The sequence below is a fragment of the Sodiomyces alkalinus genome (assembly GCF_003711515.1).
Source record: "Sodiomyces alkalinus F11 unplaced genomic scaffold SODALscaffold_12, whole genome shotgun sequence".
In the NCBI taxonomy this organism is placed as follows: domain Eukaryota; kingdom Fungi; phylum Ascomycota; class Sordariomycetes; order Glomerellales; family Plectosphaerellaceae; genus Sodiomyces; species Sodiomyces alkalinus.
The window spans coordinates 769139-791418 of record NW_021167090.1 but is presented as its reverse complement, the minus strand read 5'-3'; the positions used below and the strand labels follow the sequence as shown (position 1 = coordinate 791418).

Below are 22280 nucleotides of genomic sequence, written 5' to 3'. Positions count from 1 at the left end.
AGTCGAAGTACGGAGTGAATGGCAATCTTCGTAGACTAAGATGGGAAGAGACTACTAATAGTGTAAGTGGCATCAAGTCCATCGTGGGTGACGGCTGTCTCGTGTTCAGCATCCTTTCAAACTTTGAAATTCCCAAACTCGAGGAGATATGGCGCGGTTCCGTTGTTGGATAGCCAGCCAGGCCAAACAATACGTTGTTAACATTCAGTCTCCGGGAGGCGACCATGGGCCAGGTGGTGTGGTCCCGTCAAGCAAATGCCAAAAGTCAAGACTCCTCCAGCCACCCCCGCCTGAAAGCTGCACGACTGTCAGTCACTGGGGCGATGGTGAGAGAAATAACAGCCAGACCATATACTTACCTCCGGGTTCAATTGCAGCCGCATACATAACCAGTGTAATAGGCCTGAGATCCTCCATGCCCGGTTCGACGCCAGCCCTCTCCCAGGTTTCGAGGATCTTATCGGCCGTGCTTTGCCAGTCGGGCTCACGAACAAACGCACATCGGATGCCCAGCACGGTCCCAAACTCGCGAAAGGCAAGTCGAGTCCGAATGGTCTGACCAAAGTAGCCCGCAGCCAAGAGCTTCTTCAAATCCCTCTCAGCCCGCTCCAGCAGACCCCTAGCCCACGTCTCCCGACCGCCGTACAAGTGCGCCGTCCAGAGAGTCATGCCCAGATCCAGCGGGTCACGGCTCCCATATCCCTCCCACTTGACCGAGACAATCCTCTCATAATCCCGCATCTCCTCCCGGAGGACGTCGCTCTCCTGGTCATCTTGGCGCGCAAAGTCCCTCAACACCTTGCAGACAACAAGCCCATCCACGGGATCCAGATTCCCCTCGCTCGTAACCAGCGGCCGCTCCAACCCGGTACTCACCTTCCAGTACATCCGCGGCCTCGGCTTCTGCCTGTCGTAGACAAAGGCCGGATGCACCGCTTGCATGAGTCGGACCGCATATCCGTTCCACTTCAAAGCGTCGCCGTGTCGCCGCTCCCGGCGCGACGCCACCGCGAGCCGGTTCAGGGCGAACATCCACAGGGACAGGTAGTGGTGGTATTGGCCGTCGCCGTCTGGGCCGGAGGCGTCTTCTTTGCCGATCCGTAGGCCGCCGCCGAGCGGGTCCGTGTCGGAGGCGCCGGGGAGACGGGCGGAACCGTCGCGCGTGCGGCCTAGGACGTCGTGTACTGTGTGTGCGAGGGTCGTGGCGTAGTTGAAGTAGTCGGATGCTCCTGTCAGGCGATGGAGGGTCAGGAAGTTGACGAGGCCGAAGGCGTCTGTCCAGAGGTAGCGGCCCTTGTGACCTGCGGATGCGGGGGGAGGGGTCCAGGGGCTGGAAGATGATGCGTGTCCTAGTGCCTCGGCCGGGATGTTGTCTTCGGGGATGGGGAACCTGTAGACTTGTTGCATGGCCTTGGTGAAGGCGGCTAGACGGTCGGGGGGAAGAGGAGGTCGCGGCGCGGGCATGTCGTCAGGGGTTCAGGGGTTCAGGGGCTCAGATAGACTGTGAGGAACGTGGTAAATTGGAATATCGGTCGGGATCGTCCCAGCTTCAAGCACTGGCGGAGTTAACGTCGCAGCTTGAGTGAGAAATCAAGCCATTAAAAGATGAAGGTGCGAAAATTAATAGGGGGAATAGTCGGTGGTGCAACTCGTTATCGTTATCGTTGCGTCAGAGCGCGTGGTTCGACGTCACCGACTCACAGACTCACCGACTCACCGACTCACCGAACCACCCCACGGTCGGCCTCGGCCACGGTCGGTCACTCGTGGTACCTCACCGAACCTTACCTTATGCTCCGTACGCTCCGTACCTGGTCTATGATGGTACTTCAAGCCCCTCTAGTCTAGTTTGTCGACACCGCGACACAGTACAATACAATATATGCATGCAATAATTACAACGCTGTCTAATTTTTCTTCCCACCTGATCCCATGATAAAGTCTACTTCTGCAGCCCGGAAATATTCAGGCCAAGCCTCCATGTCGTCTTGGCAAGATTCGATGGGAATCATGTTGTAGCATTTGCGACGAACACTGCGTTGCACCCTTTCATTAGTACATGTACCCAACAAAACAGCAAACACTGTGAAAGGGGGAAAAGATAAAGGGGAAAGAAAAGGACGGAGGGGAATTCAAGCAAAAAACTCACTCCTTCTCGTACTGATCGTCCAGCCGCCTCCTAGCCTCCTCCGTCAAACGTCCCTGAGCGACGTACTGCTGGACACCCCACTGCCATCGCATACATGCATGTCTGAAGATGTACGGATGATCCTCAATGTGGCCGCAGCCCGGCGTAGACCAGTCAAACTCGGGAGGATCTTCGTGTCGCATGTGGACACGGAAACTGTCGATGGACGTGTCGAAGAGGAGCAGGTCGGTTTCTTCCATTGTGTTCCTCAGTGCTCGGGCATCGACGGGCTGGGCCTGTGGAAGGGCCAGGGCCCCGGGAAGCAGGGAGGTGAAAAGGAAGGCTGCTATAAGCCTCATTGTAGCTGTTTCGGTAGAAAGATTCCAGATGAGAAGGGGAAATCGAAGAGTCGGAGGCCCGACGGTGGTGAGTCGTGACTGTGGTGAGTGTAGACTTGAGACCGCAGTCCGCAGGGGCCACGTGATGGATGGCGCGAGCGAGTGGCTTTTCAATTTCTCACCATCACGGTTGGAATGAACTGGGAGAGGCTCGTAAATCAGGAAGAAGACGCATCAAGTGGAAACAAAGCTCAAAACCCTTTAGAGGAAAGGAGGAAACTTGTATATATTCGGGGGATTTGCTCTGTGGGCTCCAAGTTCCGACCGTTATCGGAGAAGGACCGGTAGCCAATCGGTCGTGCCGGTATGGATCCCGCGGGGAAAGAGTGGAGTCCGATCGGGGTTGGGCGGAACTGTTCCGGGCACCCCATTGCTAAGAATAGTTTTGGTCCTCGAATGAAGCCAGAGCTAGGTAGGTGTCCCAGCTTTCCAAGTGCCGATTTGATTCCTTACTGGCGTGGGGAGCGAATGGTAGGGACAATTCTCTGCGCCCGGTGAGTCGGGAGGAAGATTGACGCGATACATTAAGTGCATGTGGCCACTGGCCCCTATATCGAGTCAAACGGGCAAGATCATAAGGAATCCGTTGTACTTGTCTGTTTTTGTATTCTCCTTTGACATCGGTCTTTTTTTTCTTTTTTTTCTTTGCTTTCTTTCTTTTCTTCATTATTATGATTACATGTAATATTGTTATTATTTCCCCCCTTTTACAACTCCGTACTATTCCCTGTTCCCCTATTTGTGACCAGACCTTATCCCTATACCAACCCCCCGACCGCTAGAGCAGCGTAGCAAGACATAACGTACTCATAATAATGCATATATCAACACGCTTTACACGTGTATAAGGTACCTAATTCCGAAACACTTCTGACCTATTGGTTGAAAGTCCCAATTCCTAGACAAACAAAATACGGATTGAATCTAATCACGAGCCTTCTTCGAGACCGCATTACATCATCGATACATCGTAATGATCATCACTTACCTCACTTACCTCACCTAGGTATGGAGCTCATCGCTGCGGAAAAAGGTGCTACCCCCATCTTCTCACGCCTCCTTCCATCGCAGTCGCACTCGTAACCTTCCTCCATCAAAGTGTCCTGGGTCTCAGGCTACCCCTCGAACTTTCTTACCATTTTTTCCACTACACGGATTCTTCACTCTTCATGTGGATGCGATATCAACTATTCGTGCCCTGTTCAAACGTGCTTCGAAAATCACCGAGTTCTCTCACGATAAAACAGCCAATTCAACTTCAAATACGCACTTACACAATGGGGTCACGGCATTTCATGCAAACCACCGGAGGGACCGATGCCGTGTGGGTGCATAAACACAAGTATGCCGACAGACCGCAATTCCAAGCCCTCAGGACCGACATCAAGACCGACATCTGTATCGTCGGCGCCGGAATAGCCGGCATCTCAGCCGCTTACGAGCTGGTCACCCGCGGCAAAGACGTCGTGCTGATCGACGCCCGGGACGCCATCTCGGGCGAATCCAGCCGCACCAGCGCCCACCTCTCCAACGCCCTGGACGACGGCTACCTCGCCATCGAGAAGAAGCACGGCCGCCACGGAGCCCGGGCCGCCGCCGAGAGCCACACCTGGGCCCTGAACCACGTCGGCGACGTCGCCAAGAAGCTCGGGATCGAGTGCGAGTACCGCCACGTCCCCGGCTACGAGATCTCGCAGTACCAACGCGGCGACGACGACGCGAACCACGCCAAGGACATGCAGGAGCTGCAGGAAGAAGTTGCCCTGGCCAAGCAGCTCGGCTTGGACGTCGAGTTCCGACCCGAACTGGCCGTTAGGGGCTGGGACGGCAAGCCGGACCAGCGAGGCGGTGCCGTCTTTAACGGCCAGGCCGCCGTTCATCCCACTATGTACCTCGCCGGCGTCCTGAACTGGCTCGCGCAACAGCCCAACTTTCAGTGCTTCACCCACACCAGGATGACGTCCGTCGAGGAGCAGAGCTCGGGTATGCTCGGAACAGGGGGGAAAGTTGTCACCGTCAAGACGGAGAACGGGCGCACCATCGAGTGCCACAACGCTATCCAGGCCACCTGCGTCCCGCTGCAAAAACTCAGCATCATCGCCGAGATGGAGTACTACCGCACCTACGCTATCGCTATCCGGATCCCCAAGGGGTCGGTGGAGGATTGTTTTATTTATGACTCGGCCGAGGCGTACAAGTACGTCCGCCTGACCGCCTGCGACGACAAGGACGATTATATTGTTATTGGTGGCTGCGACCACAAGGTCGGCCAGGAGAGCCCCGCCGGCCGGTTCGAGGAGCTGGAGACCTGGGTCCGGGAACGGTTCCCCCGCGCCGGCGCCGTCGACTACAAGTGGAGCGGCCAGATCTACGAGCCGGTCGATTACATGGCCTTCATCGGCAGGAATCAGGGCTGCGACAACATCTACGTCGTCACGGGCGACTCGGGCAACGGGCTCACGCACGGCGTGCTGGCGGGTCGTATCCTCGCTGACGAGATCGAGGGCAAGGCGAACCCCTGGGCCAAGCTGTATGCGCCCAACCGGATGGCTTCTATTGCCAAGTCGCTGCCGTCTATGATTTCGCATGACGTGCAGATCAACTTGCAGTATAAGCGCATGGCGCAGTCGGATATCACCGACATTGAGGACCTGGTGCCCGGGTCTGGTGGGGTGCTTAACCTGGCTCTTTCTAAGCCTGTTGCTGTGTACAAGGATGATGACGGCCAGGTCCACAAGATGAGCGCCCTGTGTCCTCACATGAAGGGTGTTGTGTGCTGGAATCCGGCCGAGAGGTCGTTTGACTGTCCTGTGCATGGGAGCAGGTTCTCCGAGACGGGTCTGTGTCTTAATGGTCCGGCGAAGGCCAATCTGCCGGCTGCTTAGTGAACCGGATGTGTGTTTGGCTGCCTGTTGGTGTTAATATGGCAATGTACTACTGTGTCATGAGTTAAGTATTTGACGTTTGAGAATATTTTCCAGATGCCCCTGAAAGTCTATATGGGAAAGATGAACATCCTTGAAATGCGTCCCTTTGTGCCAAGCAACGCAGATCCTCCTGACTTCCTACCCTACCAACAGCTTTCTGAGTCCCCCGGCTATTCGGCATATTTAAAGGCGATCTGTCGGTCTCACAGCATGATAGATACAATACATGTGCCTAACCATGCAGCAGTCTCGATTCCTCAGCACGGGTGTTCCATCACGATCAACGGTGCGGCTACCAGTCCAAGATTATTGTTACTGACTTTTGTTTCGGCTCCAAGACGCTCTTATACTCAACTCCTGAAGTCTTGTCATTCTCCCAGTTTGATGGAAAGGAAGTTCTGGCGTCGTGGCTGCCCGAAGGCGAGACAGGAGAGTTCGTTGTTGAGGGCGTCACCGAGGCCAAGCCCAAGAACTTATAAGCTAGTTTGTCACGTTCGATCATGTTCCATGATCCATCGCATGGCTTTTATTCTCATCCTGAACCATCGCGGAAATGTTTCCCGAACTGTTAGTGGGCGTCCGTGCGATTCTACACCGGAACGCCGGGACGGGGTTCTCGCATGGTAAGTGGGTCCCGATCCCGGGGCCCCGGATCTACGTTCGGAGAAGATGTCCTGTTGGCTAACGAGGAAGAATGGATGGAACCGATATTACATGTACTCAATAGTCTGCATTTAGGGTAGGTCTACTCGTTATTTAGTGTGTCTAGTTGTTGTTGCGGCGGGGGGTTGGAAGTGGGTGGCGCTTAAGGCGAACCGGAAAAGGTTTCCCTTCTGCAAAATCATGTCCGTAAAACCCGGTCCCCTTGAAAGTCGCCTTATTATTACCAAAACTCCCACGCCCTTACCATCTTTTCCCTCCATTACCCATTACCCTGACTGTTCTGCAAACCCGCGATTCCCCAGGAAACCGCCCGACCCGCCGATCTCACCTCGCCTCTCCTCAGACACGAACGAACGAACAGAAACCATGGGCTACCTCAGGTCGAAGCTGGAGTACGTCTCCGTGCCCTCCAACTTCAAGCCCGGCCCGAAACATGGCCACTACTCCGACATGGACGCCGAATACGCCAAGGTCGGCCCCCCTCTGGCCAAGATGATGCTCGAGGGCTGGACGAAGGACATGCCGATGGAGCAGTTCAAGGCCATGTTCCTCAACGAGGATCCCCCCGTGCCCGAGGACTGCCCCCAGCCGGGGAAGGACATCTCCCTGGAGCGGCTCAAGGTGCCGATGCGCGACGGGGCGGAGCGGGAGCTCAAGATCTACAAGAACTTCAAGGCCCAGAAGAATGCCGCCCTCGTTTACAAGATGCACGGCGGAGGCTGGACGGTTGGGTCGCACGAGATTGACGAGGCCGAGAACCGGTATATCGCCGGCCTTACCAACGTCGTGGTTGTGAGCATCGACTACAGGATGTTCGTACGGTCTACCAAGTGAAGTGAGGACAGGTCTTGCTAACAGACCCTCTGTATAGGGCGCCGGAGTTCCCGTTCCCCTACGCTCTGCACGACTCGGTCGACGGTCTTCTATGGGTACGTACGGTCTCTGAGACTCTGACTCCCTCACAGGCTACACCCAATCCGCCCCATATGCGAGCAAAAGTTTCTGAACTTTTTGTGTTGTGGACGACTTTGACTGACTTTCTGATAGTGCAAGGCCCATGCCAGCAAGCTGGGAATCAACCCCGAGAGGATCATCGTGGGAGGCTGTAGTGCTGGAGGGAACCTCGTACGTGAACTCGCGAACCCCGTCTCCTTGGACCTTGGAGCCCTAGTGTCAACTATATACATGTAGCTACCATATTTGTGTCGTGACTAACGTACATCTCCCAACAGTCCGCCGCTCTGAGCATCGTCGCAAGAAACGACGGAATCACCGGCATCGTAGCCCAGCATCTCAGCATCCCGGTCACATGCCACCCCGCGCTCTTCGACAAGGTGCCCGACGCGGAAAAGTACGAGCTGCTCAGCTACATCCAGAACAAGGACGCCGACCTCGTCAACGCGGCGCAGATGGAGTTCTTCTGGGACTGCTACACGGGGAAAGACACCAAGCTGGACGTGCTCCACTCGCCTCTGCTGTCCAGGAACCTGAGCGGTCTTCCACCAGCGAGTACGTGTTACCGCAGGCTTTTTTTTTTTTCTCCTTCTTTTTTTTTTCTTCTCCTTCTTTCTTTTCCTTTCCTCGCCCCTTCTTTTGGATGTCATTGATGGCGGTGCTAACACGACGGATTTGTAGTGGTGCAAGTGGCGGGCCTGGACCCCCTTCGCGACGAGGGCATCGCGTACGCAGAGGCGCTGAAGGCCCACGGCGTCCCCACAACGCTTCACGTATACAAGGGCGTGCCTCATGGGTTCTACGGGTTCCCTACCCTCGACGCGAGCAAGCAGTATTTTAGCCGGCTTGTGGAGTTTGTCGAGCGCCATGCCAAGGGCTTGTCTTCGAAGTTGTAGACGAGATGGTTGATGCATCTGACATGGCCTCCTCATATAGTATCAAATGTAAATATAGCGAGCGTCTTATCTCATAAACCCATTCAAGTGATATTAATATCCGTCTTCCTGTCTTTTGCGAGGGTGCGTACGGTGTACCTCCTATATCTATCTGTGTCATGTATCCCGCAGCTCGACGTTGGAAACGGTCCAGACTTACAACGTACATACACCCGCGACCCCACTTTCGTTGGCGGGGAGGGGTGGACGAGCAGGGACCCCGTTGGACTACGACGTACGGGTGGACAACTGGGAGATAGACAAGACACGCACGTGGCTGTCTTTGCATCTAGTCGAGACCGACAGACTGTGCCGCCTCCGCATCATGTCAGAGACTTTGTGTACATGTGCAGCATTGGCAGTGTGGCCCGTGAAAGTGTAAATCCTTCCCGGTCTGGCTAGCCAGGATCAAGAGTCAAGACGAGCTTGTATAATGGAGCAACCCTCGTTGTCTCAGTTTGTCGTGCATTGGGGTGGGGGCTGGGGAGTTCACCGTTCCAGTGCTCTGGTTGCTGCAAGTGAAGTGCGACTGTGCGACGTGGGACTATCTGCAAGATCTGAGTAGGGGGAGTGGGTTCGGGATTCTCCATACCTGTGCTGACAATATTGGGTGATTCTCGGGAGTTGGTGGCTGAGATTGATGCATGCCTCAGTGTCGTTGACTCGTTGGTGTCCTTGACTCCTTGTTATCATGTTCGAAACAACATCGAAGTCATATGCTTGAGTCTGGATTCGGAACGTGGGGCTATCACTTGACATCTCGGAGAGATCCGTGATTTGGAACTGGAATAAATTTTGAATGTTAATGTGGTGATGGAGGTTCTCAGTAATTACAAAGTAGGAGATTTGAAGGCGGCACTGCGGCAATACAACATAGTTCCGGCAGCCGGGGCTTCTGTGTGGGTCCCGAGAAGTGGGGATCGTTAGTCGACGGTCGGCGGTCGGGGGACGGAATAATACATCCCGGTAGTTCACATACCTAGCAATGTCTCATTCACATTTCTATTTACATACCAAAAGAAAAGCCGGGCGCAAATGTCTCTAATGTCAAAACGGTTCCAATATTCACCCTGGGTAGTGTGACGGACATAGCGAAGGAGAGTACAACGTAGGTTGGTTGTGCGCATCTTACATCACTCATCTTACATCACTCGTACAGCAATGCATGCTTTTGCAATATCAATCACGACGAGTTCGAGGAAATCCATTATCGCCCAGTCCTATACCGACGCCATTCTTACGTTTCTCGATTTGATGTCAATTTTTGGGGTAGGCGAGATAATGGTGGTATTTTGGATGGGACAGGTACATGTGTGGAGTATTTTAGCTCCATCGCATTGGGAAATGGCGCGCTGTGATTGGACACTGATAAGACACCCCTGGCTTGGGGTCCGTGTCAATCTTCGGCTTCTACGCACACGACCAATCAGAGTTCTTCTTTCAACCTCTTATCGCGTGGTAACTCCCGGACCCGTCCCGGTGCTTCGGCCGCCCCAATCTTTATTTCGAACTCTCCGATAACAAAACACCAGGACCTCAGACAGTCAACTTGGTTTTCAAAATGCCGTAATAAATTTTTGGACGATTCAGTGTTGTCTTGACATCCACCAATCGCCACTGCTGAGAATGGGACTCGGACCTCCCCCGAGGGCCCCGACTTCGGTCTGCTATCGCGGCAGAACAACCGCAGCCAGACCCCAACCACTCATCAACCACCATACGGCCACACTCCCATCACCGGCTTCGGCCACTAATCAATCAACTGCCTCTGCATAGGCTGCACACATAGGGCGATAGGCGTCAAGAGATGCTTATTTCCCCCCACTATGTACAATCCCACGGTTCCCACCTCCCGCCCTTAGTCCCCAGACTCCCCACGCACCCGCAACGACGGACCCAACCCTGTCCCGACTCGCAGCAGCCTCATGCGCCCCATTGTCCGTACCGTACGTGCTAACTATCCCAGACGTTCCTTGACGCAACCTTGTTTGTCACAGTCAGCCTTATCTCTCCGACGACCCCTTGGCCTCCCCTCCCCCGAATCCCCACCTCTCATTGGCAACATGGCACCCTGGCTGGGCCTTTGGAAACCCGACTGTGGCTCTCGCGTCCTCGAACCCGCGTTTGCATTATCATTCTTTCTCCGATTTCTTACCGTTGCCGTCTTTCTCGTCTCCATTTTGCCCAGTCCTTCAGCCAATAAACATTGTGACAGAACGGCTCTTCCCGGGACACGGCTTATTTCTTGTTCCCCACAGCCCAAAACGATGCAGCACTCGTCGATGGCTTGCCGTGTTTGGAATAAGGACTGACTCTTGCTCCTTGGCCGTGATCATGAAGCATATCTATTTATTTCCCTAGATGCCCTCTCCGGTGTGTCTCTGTTTCCTTGTCTGTGTTCTCTCAAGTGAAACAACAAAAGCGTGGCCGAATCCCTGAAGCTTGGAAGTTGGGCTCGGCTTTATCCTTGCTTCTTGGTCACCTACAGCACACGTACATACATCAGTAATCACCCAGCCTTTCCCCCCTTGACAACCACCCACATCCGAAAAGGAGCACAGCGTACTGCGACCTCGCGATAGTTGAGCTCTCTTGCCCGCCATGGCTTCGGATCCCATCCTTCCTTTGGGCGTGGGGTAAGACATTCCATTCCTCTCTCGCCTGTCTGTCTCGCCCTCGACGGCAACCAGGAAGACGTTGAAGTCTCGAGGCTTTCGACTTCCTACATGTAGTCACAACATGAACGCAACGAGAAAACGTCCGACTAACCCTTACCTCTCTTCCAGCTACGGCCTCATTCTCGGCCTAGGTTTCCTCTTCGCCCTCTTCATGATCGTCATCACATGGTGTCTCAAGCGCTACAACTATGAACTGCAAACCTCCGAAATGTTTACCACCGCCGGTCGCACCTTGAAATCAGGTCTCGTCGCCTCCTCCGTCGTCTCCACATGGACATGGGCTGCCACCCTCCTGCAGAGCTCCGGTGTCGCCTACCGATAGTAAGTTGACCGTTCTGTCATACGTGCGGACAAACAGAAAACGGACAGAAGAAAAAAAAAACCCTAACAAACACATCAGTGGTGTCTCCGGTCCATTCTGGTACGCCTCCGGTGCTACCGTCCAGATCGTCCTCTTCGCCACCCTCGCCATTGAGCTGAAGCGCAGGGCCCCCAACGCCCACACCTTCCTGGAAGTCGTCAAGGCCCGCTACGGCGCCGTCACCCACTCCGTCTTCATCGTCTTCTGCTGCTTCACCAATATCCTGGTGACGTCTATGCTCCTCACCGGTGGTGCCGCCGTAGTCGAGCACCTCACCGGCGTCCCGACCGCCGCCACCGTGTTCCTCTTCCCCCTCGGCGTCGTCGTCTACACCCTCTTCGGCGGTATCAAGGCCACCTTTATCACCGACTACTTTAACGCTCTCGTCATCCTGATTATCATCTTCGTCTTTGCCTTTACCGTCTACACCACGAATAACATCCTTGGTTCTCCTGCTGCCGTCTATGATATCTTGACCGATATCGCTAAGGAGCGTCCCGTGGATGGTAATGCTGGGGGCAGCTACCTCACCATGCGCTCTCAGGGCGGTGCCGAGTTCTTCATTATCAACATTGTCGGCAACTTTGGTACCGTTTTCCTTGACAACAGCTACTATAACAAGGCCATTTCTGCTTCTCCTGTGCATGCTCTGCCCGGCTATATCATGGGGTGAGTTGCAAATTTGCCCCCCCCCCCCCCCCTGCGCAACCCTTCCGACGTTCCGTGTTCATGGAATCATCGACTGACTGTTCCAATAGTGGCATCTCTTGGTTCGCTGTTCCCTGGCTCACCGCTACCACCATGGGTCTTGCTGCCCTTGCTCTCGAGCGCTACGACGTCTTCCCTTCCTTCCCTGACCGTATGCCCGATGCCGATGTCACCGCTGGTCTCGTGCTTCCCAACGCCGCCGTCGCATTGCTCGGTACGGGCGGTGCTGTGGCCACGCTCTTCCTTGCAGTACGTCCACCCCCCCTTGATGTTGTTGATTTCCACATCATAGAAAACAAACCCCTAACACTTCTTAGTTCATGGCCATTATGAGCACCTACTCCTCCCAGCTGATCGCCATCTCGTCCATCTGCACCTACGACATCTACAAGACCTACATTAACCCCGCCGCCACCGGCCAGCAGCTCATGCGCACCAACTACATCGGCATGACCATCTTCGCCCTCTTCATGGCCGGCTTCTCCACCGCCCTCTACTACATCGGCGTCTCCATGGGCTACCTCTACCTCCTCATGGGCGTCATCATCTCCTCCGCCGTCGTCCCCGCCACCCTGACCCTCACCTGGTCGGGCCAGTCCTGGGCCGCCGCCACCTTCGCCCCCATCCTCGGCCTGACCTGCTCCCTGATCGGCTGGCTCGTCACCACCCACGTCACCTACGGCGAGTTCTCCGTCGGCACCACGGGCTCCAACACCCCGATGCTGGTCGGCAACATCGTCGCCCTGCTCTCCCCCCTGGTGTTCGTCCCGATCCTCACCTACCTCCCGCCCTTCAAGCCGCAAAAGTACGACTGGCAGTCCATGCTCGAGATCCGCAAGGTCGACGACCACGACATTGCCGACTCGGCCCACGTCGACCTGGAACTCGTCCCCGGAAATAGCCGCGGCGCCGCCACCGAAGCCGCCGAATCTACCCCTGCCACCGCCGCTGCTGCTGCTGCTGCCGACGAGAAGGCCAAGCTCGACAAGGCGGCCAAGATCGCGCGGTACCTCTGCATCGGCCTCACTCTCGGCTTCCTCATCATGTGGCCCATGCCCATGTACGGCACCGAGTACGTCTTCAGCAAGGGCTTCTTCACCGGCTGGGTCGTCGTGGGGATCCTGTGGCTGTTCGTCTCGAGCGGCATGGTCATCTTCCTTCCCATCTTCGAGTCGAGGAGTACCATTGCCCGGACTACGCGCGCCATGTTCTCCGACTTGCTCGGCTTGGGTAGAAAGCGGGCTGTTGAGGTTACGCATGGCAGGAGCATGCCGGGTGAGGCGACCCCTCCGGAGGGAGAAGTCTCGGAGAAGGTGGCAGAGAAGAACTGAAGGAGGATGGCTCCGGGAAGTTGAAGCAGGAGAAGAAGTACGGGATACCCCGGGGTTCGGAAGGATGATAGACTTCATGTTTTCTCGTCCTTTGACGTTCGGTGTTGATTCATTCGTCTAGATTTGATATTTAAGATACCTCGACCGTTTTATAGTCTTTAATCGAGCTTTTAGTACAGATTATATTCAGGCCAAACATGGCACTTAGTCAACGACATGCCCCTCGTCCTGCCTACCTACCTACGTCTTGAGGATGTCGGCAGCGACGACAATACCCCTCGCCGTACGACCAACCCACTCCTGGGCGACGCTAAAGTCCCCATTCTCGGCATACTGCACCCCCTCAGTGATGCCGGGGAACGTGACAGCAGCGTACCCGGTATCGAGACCCGGGGCGGTGACGACGTGCCTGTAAAACTCGCGGTCGGGGAGACCCCCCTGCGAGATGAAGCCGCGCTGGAAATCGCGGTACTTGCGGTTCACGACCTTCTTGAGGTCCTCGTCCCCGCGGGAGACGGCGAGGCGCTCGAGGGCTTTCGCCTCGTCGGCGCTCCGGCGGAAGTGCTCGATGGCGGCGTCCAGCTCGGAGAGGTCGAGGTCGGCGCCCTGCTCGGCGGCGTACTCGGCCAGGTCGTCGTAGTAGGCGCGCAGCTCGACGGCGTAGTTGGGCACGTCGATGGGGAGGATGTCGTCGGTGGCGAGGTGGTAGACCAGCAGAGCCAGGTACTGGCCCTGCGACGCGTGCAGGTGGAAGCCCGGGTCGCCCCAGGTGGCCATCCAGTGGTAGGTGTCGTAGTTGGAGTGGTAGTGCCAGATGGGGTCTGTGCGGCCGCCGCTCGAGCCGATGTCCAGGGAGCTGACGCCGCGGTGGAGGAAGGGCGTGTAGTCCGAGCCCGAGCCGAGGACGCCGACGAGGCCGCCCGAGGCCTCCTCCCAGGCGGAGTAGAGGGTCTGGTTGAAGGCGCCGAAGCTGGGGTGGATCACCTTCTTCATGGTTTCGGTCGCGAGCTTGTGCAGCTCCGGGGTGCCGCCCAGGTTGGGCCGAGGACCGCTGACGGCGACGTCCAGGTTCAGGTAGGCCACGAGGTTCTCGGTCAGCCAGACATCGTGCTCCTCGACCCATTCGGTGGAACCAATCAGGCCCCATTCCTCGGCGTCCCACGAGCCCAGAGCGATGTTTCTCTTGGGCTGCCATCCGGTGGTGGTGCGGAGGTGGTTGAGGGCCTTGGTGAACTCGATCAGGACGGCAGAGCCGCTGTTGGGGTCGCCGTTGCCGCCGATCATCCAAGTGTCTCTGTGGTTGCCGATGAAGATGGTCTCGTCCGACTCGGTGCCGTTGATCCAGCCAATGACGTTGTGCACATCCTTGAAGGCGTCTTCGACTTCGGTGTCGAGATTGAGCTTGACACCGGGAGCGGGGCCGGTGAAGTAGCCGGCGTCCAGGCCGCCCACCCAGTTGGTGCGGTTGACTTGCTCGCCCGAGACGCCATGGCCTTGGAGGGCCTGCAGGAGGGGCTCGGCGGCGCCATAGGAGATGGGAATGGCGGGGATGCGGGAGATGACGTCCGAGATGTCGGCACGGGGAGCATCCTTGTGCGAGGGATAACCAGGGGTGGTGGGATCTCCGGGGCGAGTGGAGAGGAAGAGAGTCGACCCCTTCTGCTGAGCGTTTGGGTTTCTCGCAGGTCCATCTGCGAAGGGGGGCGGCTGGTTAGCGAAGGCGATGTCTGGGGATCATTGAAAAAGTTCCACGTACCGGGATAGGCAGCATAGCCATTCGCTACGGTGACTTCACCGTCATCGCCAGGGTCGAGGAAGATGACGGCACCAATGGCGCCAAAGTCCTGGGCGTTCTTGACCTTGAGACCGCGGAAGAGTCCGCCATAGCGAATCAGAGCGATCTTGCCCTCGACGGAAACGCCGAGGTCGACGAGAGCTTGGAAATCGTCGATTGAGCCACGGCTATCAAGTCATGTTAGCTGAAAATATCAACCCGGTGAGTTCGTCATGACAGCAGGAATCATGATCGAAACAGCGGTGAATGTGAGGTTAAGGAAGAAAGAGGCTTACCCGGCATAGACGTATTCGGCGCTGGCCGAACCACCAGCAGCATAGCCGAGGAAGGTCTGCTGGCTGACGGCGTCCCAGCCAGTGACCTCGTCCTCCTCGAGAACGTCCTCCTTGATGTTGACCTCGGAGGTGTTACCCTCGGCGTCGGTGAAGGTCAAGGAGGTGGAAATGGGATAGCGGAGGAAGACGTTGTATTCGTTGAGGTGGGCGTCGAAGCCGTTGGCGGCCCACTGGTCACGAGTCCACTGCGAAAGGTGTTAGCTGTGAAGGAAGAATAAAGGAAACCAAGGACAGCTCACCTCAGCGGCTTCCTTGCCGAAGCCGGCCAGCTTATCCTGACGACCATAGTAGTAACTCCACTGGTCGATGGTGATGTTGTCAAAGCTGTTGACGAGGATAGCCTCGTGCTCGGACAGCACAGGCGGCCACTGTTCGTCACGCTTGGCAAGGGAGAGCGGCTGGCGGTGAGTGCGCTTGAGGAGACTGTTGAAGTCGGGAGCGCAAGCGGCAGCGCCGGCCGCGAGACCCAGGAGGGCAGAGACCTGGGTGGTACGCATTGGTGATTTGTTCGACCCCTAACTCGACTCGAGTATCGTCAAGAAGATGTATCCTGCCAGGCGAGGGCGAGAGGATGTGGGTGGGGGGAGAAAGGACAAAGGACGAGGGACCAAGGACCAGATGGTCGACCGCCGACATATATATTTGACGCATTTGTGTGTGAATACCTGCCAATGGTATGAGACGCTGAACGACAAGGATGTGGTCACTGGCCAGTGATGTGATTGATTCGGGGGTGACATACCGAGGGGACGGAGTACGTTGTAAGCTCGCACGAACATCCGGTCAATGGGTCAATGGGTCAATGGGTCAATTCGTGTGGCCATCCAGATTCCCAGACCTTCGGCCTTGGAAGCCGGGTAACTGATTGCATTATGGGTGTCCCCCCAGCTGCTGAGGCTGCGTGCGACTTCTCCTCGCCCTCTCTCTGTGAGGCTTCTGATTTGTCTTCACCAGAAGCTGTATTCCGGGGAAGTGAGAGGTGGATTCGACTTCCTAGAGCTACCGGCAATTGTTTGTGTCGTCATAGGCACGAGTAACCAAAGGCTTGGCACACTCGTCGATAGCGGCCGTTTAAGGAAGCTCGTTGAGTAGGACAAGGGTTCAACAAAGGCCGGCATGCGGGACCCGAGAGCTGTGGCTGCTGGATTCTGGATTCTGCGATTCTGGGCCGATGGGGAAGCAAGCTCGACTTTTGACCTGCCCGATCCGTGTTCGCGTTGGTGGGGTAATTGGGAACCGAGAGGAGAGAGGAGCTGGTGGGGAGCTCAGACGAGAGGCCGACAATAAGAGAGCCCGACGGTTGATCGGACTCACTCTGTTGTTGGTGGTGGAGGGAGAAGAGACGAAGACTGGTGAAAGCGGTGGAGATGTGGGTGGTGGGGTTTTCGTTTTCCAGGTTTGTCATCAACCCTAAACCCGCTATTCCCCGCACACTAAGGTAGCCGTCGCTAGCAGTAACTGCCGTGATCCGTGTCTTGGTACGTATGGATTACTTCGGCACTCCTGAATTCGTACGAAAGGGCTTCGTATGGAAAGTACGAGTACTTGAAGTGATTGATATCTCCTATTGGTTGTTTGATTGCCCACTTACATAAGGTACTTACATGCATCCCCGCACCAAGGCTCTTAGTCATTCTAAACGTCATCTGGCTCGGGATAGTGCGAATGACGGTCAGTTGTGATTGGTTGAAAGCTCATACCTCTTCCCCACGGCCTCCAGTCTTGAGCTTCCACGTCCTCGTGAATTCTTCACAAACACCAACGAACCCAACAAACGTCCGGTCTGCAAAAGAGCCCAACCACAACTGAACCGAACCGTTACCGAGCCCTTCCATGGAACGTAGCTGCATGACACCCCTGCCAGCACGCCATAATAGGAAGCTGCGACGAAGATTGGGTCACGTTCATGGGCTGATTGATTGAGGGCATTTGAAGCAGAGGAATGAATTCGAACGATCCCTTGACATCGAAGGCATGAACTGTCAATGGAGGGTGGGGTCGTTCGTCATTGCCCCTCGGATCCCGTCATCAGTTTGGCAGTTGTGAACTGTACTAATACAGAGAGAGCACGACACGAAGCACGCTCGGCCGTAGCGAAGACGAGAGACTAGGACGGACGGACGAAGAAGAATTCCATAATCACGGCCGAGCGCCCCGGAATCATGTGGTCATGCAACGCTGAGACTCTGAGAGTCCTTCCAGGGCCTTCCCATCGTCTCTACCAGACATGATTTACTTCGTACGCATCTAACACAACCTCACGACCCCAGGTCCCTACACATAAAGGTCGTCCTGATCTCCATCCAATGACGCCCATATCGATCAGGCACATCGCCATAATAGCCCGGCACGACTTTCAAAACCCGATAGCCTCTCCGAGCATACCATTCCTCGTTTGACATCTACGAAACCGCCCTGATTAGTCTGGTTTCCCTTCGTCTCCGAACAGGCATAGGCATGCATAGGCCTAGGCATGCATCGTTGTTCTGTCACTCTCACCTTGGCCACCCGACCGTACATGGCAAGGGCGTAATCCTCTCGCAGCTGGTCGTCCTTCTGCACCGTGTCCAGGACGAGAACCCGCGCGTTCAGAGGCGGTCTGCTAGCCATGCCCTCTGCGGCGTCCATGGCCGCTCGTCCCAGCCCGCCGTTCTGCAGCGCGTCGGACACGTACATGGCCTTGATCCACATCACGCCGGCCGACGGCAGGTCGAGGTCGAGGTCCCTTGCAGCCGGGTCGTCCTTGGCGAGGGAGATGTGGCCGACGGGGACGAACGAGGCCAGCTTGGGCTCACGAGCGGTCCGAGGGACGAACGTACTCTGGCCTGTGTCCTTCAGGGGGAGCTTCTCCTGTTGGCACGTAGTACGCCTTTAAGTTTCCGTTCAACATGGAAAGGGGGGGGGGAGAGGAAGATTCGCATGTCACCGCCAGTGACCACTCACGCTCGGATACTTGGCAATATGCCTACTCAACCGGGTGTCGAAGTCTGGATCATCGGGCGAGAGGACCTGCCGCAAAACCAAAACGCACGTTTGATGAGAATGTCGAAAATATGGAACGACGACCCGACCAGAACCCCGGGGAAGACACTAGGACAAGTGGTCGGGTTACTGTAGCCAAGAGGGGGGGGGGGCTTACAATCCAGAAAATGCTCTTTTGGCCTGCCAACTGCTCGTCCTTCCACTCCGAGGCCACCCTCTCGGCATTCCACCCGCACGCGATCCTCTGTTGGATCAGCCTCTCCACGTGCTCGTCCGATTCTGGGTCCCAGGGCATGAGATGGCACTTCATGTTGACAGCCGTTGCTCCGTTCATCGGCCAAGCACAACTGGTTACTTGTCTTGTTGGAACCATTTGGACAAGGGGACAAGGACCCTGAAGCGATGAGGATGTTCGTCGCATTGCTTTTCACCCATGGAAAGCAAACGGAGACATCACGTGTGATTCGAACGAAGGATCCGCTTACCTAAATCCCGCAGGAGCAAATTAAAGCTGACACGTTGCCGATACCGATGCCGAGGCCGATGCCGATGCCGACGCCGCTGTCGATCGGGCCGCCTGAATCCTGATCACAGCCCCCAGTGCCGGCAAAGGCAACATCTCAGAACCACTCCCAACAGTGTCTGTTCTGTTTATTTCAAAAAACAAAAGGCCCAAATATAAGTACGGCGACAGGAGCAATCCCCGAGCTTCAGCATGGCCATAACATATATTCATTCATCCGTTCATCTACTCATCGTTCATCTACTCATCCATTCATCCATTCATGTATATATCCATCATGTCCATCTTACAACTCCCTCACAAACCCCATCGCGGCTGAGTGTTCCCCTCCTCATCCCGGAAATGCAATGACCTGACATTCGATTCTATAAAATCACAGCTCTTCTGCCTGAAATTGTCATCCAAAACGTCAGACCGATCGTTAAAGAACCAAGCCAACCTGGGTCTCTCCGGCCGCCACTCAGGCCACGCCGGGAAACCACGGACCCCGACGTTCGGGTCCAAGTTGTGCACAAAGTTAAAGTAATACGTCTGGATCGCCCGGCTCGCGTAGTTGGGCAACACGCCATAGAAGACCTGCAAGAGGTCCGACCCATGGAACGTGCCCAGGAACGGCAACCCCTGGTTATAGCTCGCAAGGTACGACCACGCCTTGACGGACGGGTTCGCCGTCTTGGCCGCCTTGAGGAACACGCGCCTCGTCAGCGTGAAGACCAAGTCGCCCAGGACGGCCGCGTTGCGCTTGAACCCGGGATACAGAACGTTCAGAACCCCCGTGCGGAAGGGCGACCCCCGGCTCGGGCGCCACGAATACGTCGCCACCAGATCCGTCAGGTCCTTCCTCGACGCCCCGTGGAAGAACAGGTCCGAGAGGTACCCGACGAGCTGCGACGACGTGGCGACGTTGCGCTGGAACAGCGCGAAGAGCGTCCCCTCGTCCTCCTGGTTGCCGCTGATCATCGGCACCGCCGCGTACCTGCCCTCCGCGACGAGGAGGTCGGGGCTCTTGGTCAGGATGTCCCCGTCCGGGCGCGGCAGGTAGGACAGCGCGACCGAGTGGTAGGACACGATCCCCGGCACGGAGTTGGCGGCGCGCAGGAACGTCTCGTAGTCGAGGTTGCGCAGGCAGGCCAGCGAATCCGGCGCCCCGGCGCACCCGGCCTTGGAGGCGACCAGGTCGTACACGGCCTGCGCTTTCGGCGCGTCCACGTCCTGCGTCGGCACGATGGAGCCCGAGTTCATGATGGCGCCCCTGAACAAGGGGCGCCCCTTGTACGTGTTGTCGCCGTCGTACGCCACCATCATGTCCAGCACGGAAATCGCCCCCGCGCTCTCCCCCCAGATGGTCACCTTCCCCGGGTCGCCGCCAAAGGACGCGACGTTGTCGGCGACCCATTCCAGCGCCATGCGCTGGTCGCGGAGCCCGAGGTTCGCCGCGCCGTCCGCCAGCACTTCCGCGCCGGGGAGGAACCCGAACCCGCCCACGCGGTAGTTGATCGCCACGAAGACGAACGGCTGGCCCGTGTTCTTCGCGTTGCTCAGCAGGCCCGTGGCGTCGTACATGGACGACGACCCCAGCTGAAACCCGCCGCCGAAGATCCAGACGAGGACGGGGAGCTTCGCGTCGGCGGGTACCCCGGCGGGTCTCTGCACTGTGACCGTCAGGCAGTCCTCCCTGCCGTTGACGACCTGGAAGAGGGGCAGGGTGAGAAGGTCGCCCAGGACGTCGAGGAGGGTGTTCTTCGCGTCGGTGGAGAGGAACATCTGCGGACAGGCGGCGGCGATGCCCGTGGCGTCGAAGCGGTCCAGCGTGCTGTTGAGACGGATGGGCGGGCGGAGGCGGAGGGGGCCGACGGGCGGTTCGGCGAAGGGGATGCCGGCGAAGGTCTCGATGCCGGCGAGGGAACGGCCGATGACGGACCCTGCGGGCGACGTGACGGTGACCTTGGTGAATCGAGCCTCGAGGTTGGGCGGCGTGGCGGGGACGGCTTGGACGGAGCTGAGTTGGGCGAGGAGCCCGGCGGCCAGGGGGAAGAGGCCAAGCTTCATGGTGGCGGTTGGGGGAGAGATGAAGCAAGATGGAGTGCAGATGGGAGGGGGGACAGAGCCAGACAGAGCGAGACAGAGCCGGACAGACAGCAGCCCGTATTTCAAAGCCGCTATAACGGCACGGATCAGATGGAAGCTCTGTGTCCGCTGTGGTCCGTCTGAACACAGGCTCGTAAGACTGGAACGAGATAATATTTCTTGCAGATCAGTTCTCTACGTGACCTTTATATACTCATGAGTCTCCGACAGAGCAGCCATGTGGACCATCATCCCGGCTCCCTGTTCCTGTGGTAAATAACGGCAATCCTTGAAGAGAAGACTGCAAGCCGGGTGTTCGACGCGGTTCGATGCGGGGCAGATTCCGATCTTCGAGGAGGAGGAAACAAACTTCAAAGTCCGGAATGCGTACCAAGTCGAGCTCGAAGCTGTTGACAGACATTTGTGTTAACTACATGTACGGATGCCAATGTCCAGCTAGACACGAGGCCGGTCAAAGATCCTCATCTGGGAATGCCCTCCGTACCATAGTCCGGGGACTGGTCGTATTTCCCCACGGGGGAGAGGCGGGAGCATCTGGGGATGATGGTTGAGAGATCAGGGAAGTCCGGGGGTCCGGGGAGCGATGTAACCTGTAAGATCCAGTCATGGTGGTATAACATTCTCGAAAGCAATATGATGGCGGTGAAGGCACATGGGAGAAAGCACATGTTGAAAACGAGCAGAAATTTGAAGGGAATTTGGGGTTATAAGGTCGCTGAGCCGAGGTATGACGGGACTCGTGACCGGGGGGGGGGCGACGGGATACTAAGGTAGATAGATACGACGTAAGGTATAGAACAGCTCAACAGTACGTTGTAGGCTAAGGCGGGTCATGAACTCTCCCTATCACGCCATTGTAAAAAGAAAGAAGAAAAGGAAAGCGCCGAGAGAACGAGGTTGGCGGGGTTAGGTTCGACAAGGGGGTAGATCATGTAAGTTGATCACTCGATCGGCATCCTTTGCACCCACTTACAGTAATTACTACACCACGTTTGATTTAGTCGATGCGGGGGATCATTTTGATAGCGGACCTTGATTCCGTAGCTTTGTGATTGCGTCGAGCTGTTACAGGGGTTACGGGGAATATAGGGGCTAGCTCTGAAGCTGCGGTGATGCGATGGGTTGGTGGAAGTACAAGTGAGTCTTGGTGTTTAGACACCAAAGGAAGAAAGAATCACAAATAACAGCCAAACATAACAAATCAAGACGGGAAGTCCAGGGTGCTGTTACGCTTTGTCGTTGAGCCCATATAAGGATGGATCATGGACCAGTATGGGAGAAAAAAGAAATCGACGACTTTGGACCACAGCCAAGTCAGACCGCGAGCATCTCGCTGTAGTGTAGCACAGCATCTCTACGAGGTCTTCCCTGGTCAGCCAATTGGGATGGGAAAACGGCCCAACTTGGCAAAAGCGTGGTGGCCCGCGTGACGAACCGCCCGTCGGACGAAGCCCCAAATCGGGGATCGAGTCCA

General features: G+C 56.5%; 9 protein-coding genes across 9 annotated transcripts; 3 read left to right on the top strand and 6 right to left on the bottom strand.

Moving 5' to 3' along the window:
- Window positions 1-106: 106 nt before the first annotated feature.
- On the bottom strand, window positions 107-1685 carry SODALDRAFT_77672 (hypothetical protein). The gene is made up of 2 exons (XM_028615679.1): window positions 360-1685; window positions 107-297 (listed from the first exon to the last, which is right to left on the bottom strand). The coding sequence occupies exons 1-2, from the start codon at window positions 1462-1464 to the stop codon at window positions 266-268; spliced, it is 1137 nt and encodes a 378-aa protein (XP_028462903.1). The 5' UTR covers window positions 1465-1685; the 3' UTR covers window positions 107-265.
- Window positions 1686-2717, bottom strand: SODALDRAFT_77671 (hypothetical protein). Its single transcript, XM_028615678.1, has 2 exons — window positions 2150-2717; window positions 1686-2034 (listed from the first exon to the last, which is right to left on the bottom strand). The coding sequence occupies exons 1-2, from the start codon at window positions 2485-2487 to the stop codon at window positions 1908-1910; spliced, it is 465 nt and encodes a 154-aa protein (XP_028462902.1). The 5' UTR covers window positions 2488-2717; the 3' UTR covers window positions 1686-1907.
- An 819-nt stretch (window positions 2718-3536) lies between these two features.
- On the top strand, window positions 3537-5517 carry SODALDRAFT_329280 (DAO-domain-containing protein). The gene has a single exon (XM_028610892.1). It carries the CDS (start codon window positions 3804-3806, stop codon window positions 5409-5411), a length of 1608 nt encoding a protein of 535 aa, XP_028462901.1. The 5' UTR covers window positions 3537-3803; the 3' UTR covers window positions 5412-5517.
- Window positions 5518-6482: 965 nt separating this feature from the next.
- Window positions 6483-7966, top strand: SODALDRAFT_346625 (hypothetical protein; the record flags this gene model as incomplete). Its single annotated transcript, XM_028613258.1, has 5 exons — window positions 6483-6928; window positions 6988-7045; window positions 7164-7241; window positions 7349-7625; window positions 7752-7966. The coding sequence occupies 5 exons, from the start codon at window positions 6483-6485 to the stop codon at window positions 7964-7966; spliced, it is 1074 nt and encodes a 357-aa protein (XP_028462900.1).
- Window positions 7967-10278: 2312 nt separating this feature from the next.
- On the top strand, window positions 10279-13228 carry SODALDRAFT_353492 (urea active transporter). Its single transcript, XM_028613649.1, has 5 exons — window positions 10279-10641; window positions 10792-11004; window positions 11084-11713; window positions 11803-12001; window positions 12070-13228. The coding sequence occupies exons 1-5, from the start codon at window positions 10607-10609 to the stop codon at window positions 13081-13083; spliced, it is 2091 nt and encodes a 696-aa protein (XP_028462899.1). The 5' UTR covers window positions 10279-10606; the 3' UTR covers window positions 13084-13228.
- Window positions 13229-13242: 14 nt separating this feature from the next.
- On the bottom strand, window positions 13243-16050 carry SODALDRAFT_77582 (Zn-dependent exopeptidase). The gene is made up of 5 exons (XM_028615677.1): window positions 15956-16050; window positions 15453-15878; window positions 15154-15398; window positions 14840-15045; window positions 13243-14774 (listed from the first exon to the last, which is right to left on the bottom strand). Exons 2-5 carry the CDS (start codon window positions 15708-15710, stop codon window positions 13324-13326), a joined length of 2160 nt encoding a protein of 719 aa, XP_028462898.1. The 5' UTR covers window positions 15711-15878; window positions 15956-16050; the 3' UTR covers window positions 13243-13323.
- Window positions 16051-17267: 1217 nt separating this feature from the next.
- On the bottom strand, window positions 17268-18815 carry SODALDRAFT_77547 (hypothetical protein). The gene is made up of 4 exons (XM_028615675.1): window positions 18353-18815; window positions 18157-18222; window positions 17713-18063; window positions 17268-17615 (listed from the first exon to the last, which is right to left on the bottom strand). The coding sequence occupies exons 1-4, from the start codon at window positions 18614-18616 to the stop codon at window positions 17472-17474; spliced, it is 825 nt and encodes a 274-aa protein (XP_028462897.1). The 5' UTR covers window positions 18617-18815; the 3' UTR covers window positions 17268-17471.
- Window positions 18816-20940, bottom strand: SODALDRAFT_77564 (alpha/beta-hydrolase). The gene has a single exon (XM_028615676.1). It carries the CDS (start codon window positions 20765-20767, stop codon window positions 19016-19018), a length of 1752 nt encoding a protein of 583 aa, XP_028462896.1. The 5' UTR covers window positions 20768-20940; the 3' UTR covers window positions 18816-19015.
- On the bottom strand, window positions 20874-21562 carry SODALDRAFT_77534 (hypothetical protein). Its single transcript, XM_028615674.1, has 2 exons — window positions 21291-21562; window positions 20874-21192 (listed from the first exon to the last, which is right to left on the bottom strand). Exons 1-2 carry the CDS (start codon window positions 21472-21474, stop codon window positions 20981-20983), a joined length of 396 nt encoding a protein of 131 aa, XP_028462895.1. The 5' UTR covers window positions 21475-21562; the 3' UTR covers window positions 20874-20980.
- Window positions 21563-22280: the final 718 nt, after the last annotated feature.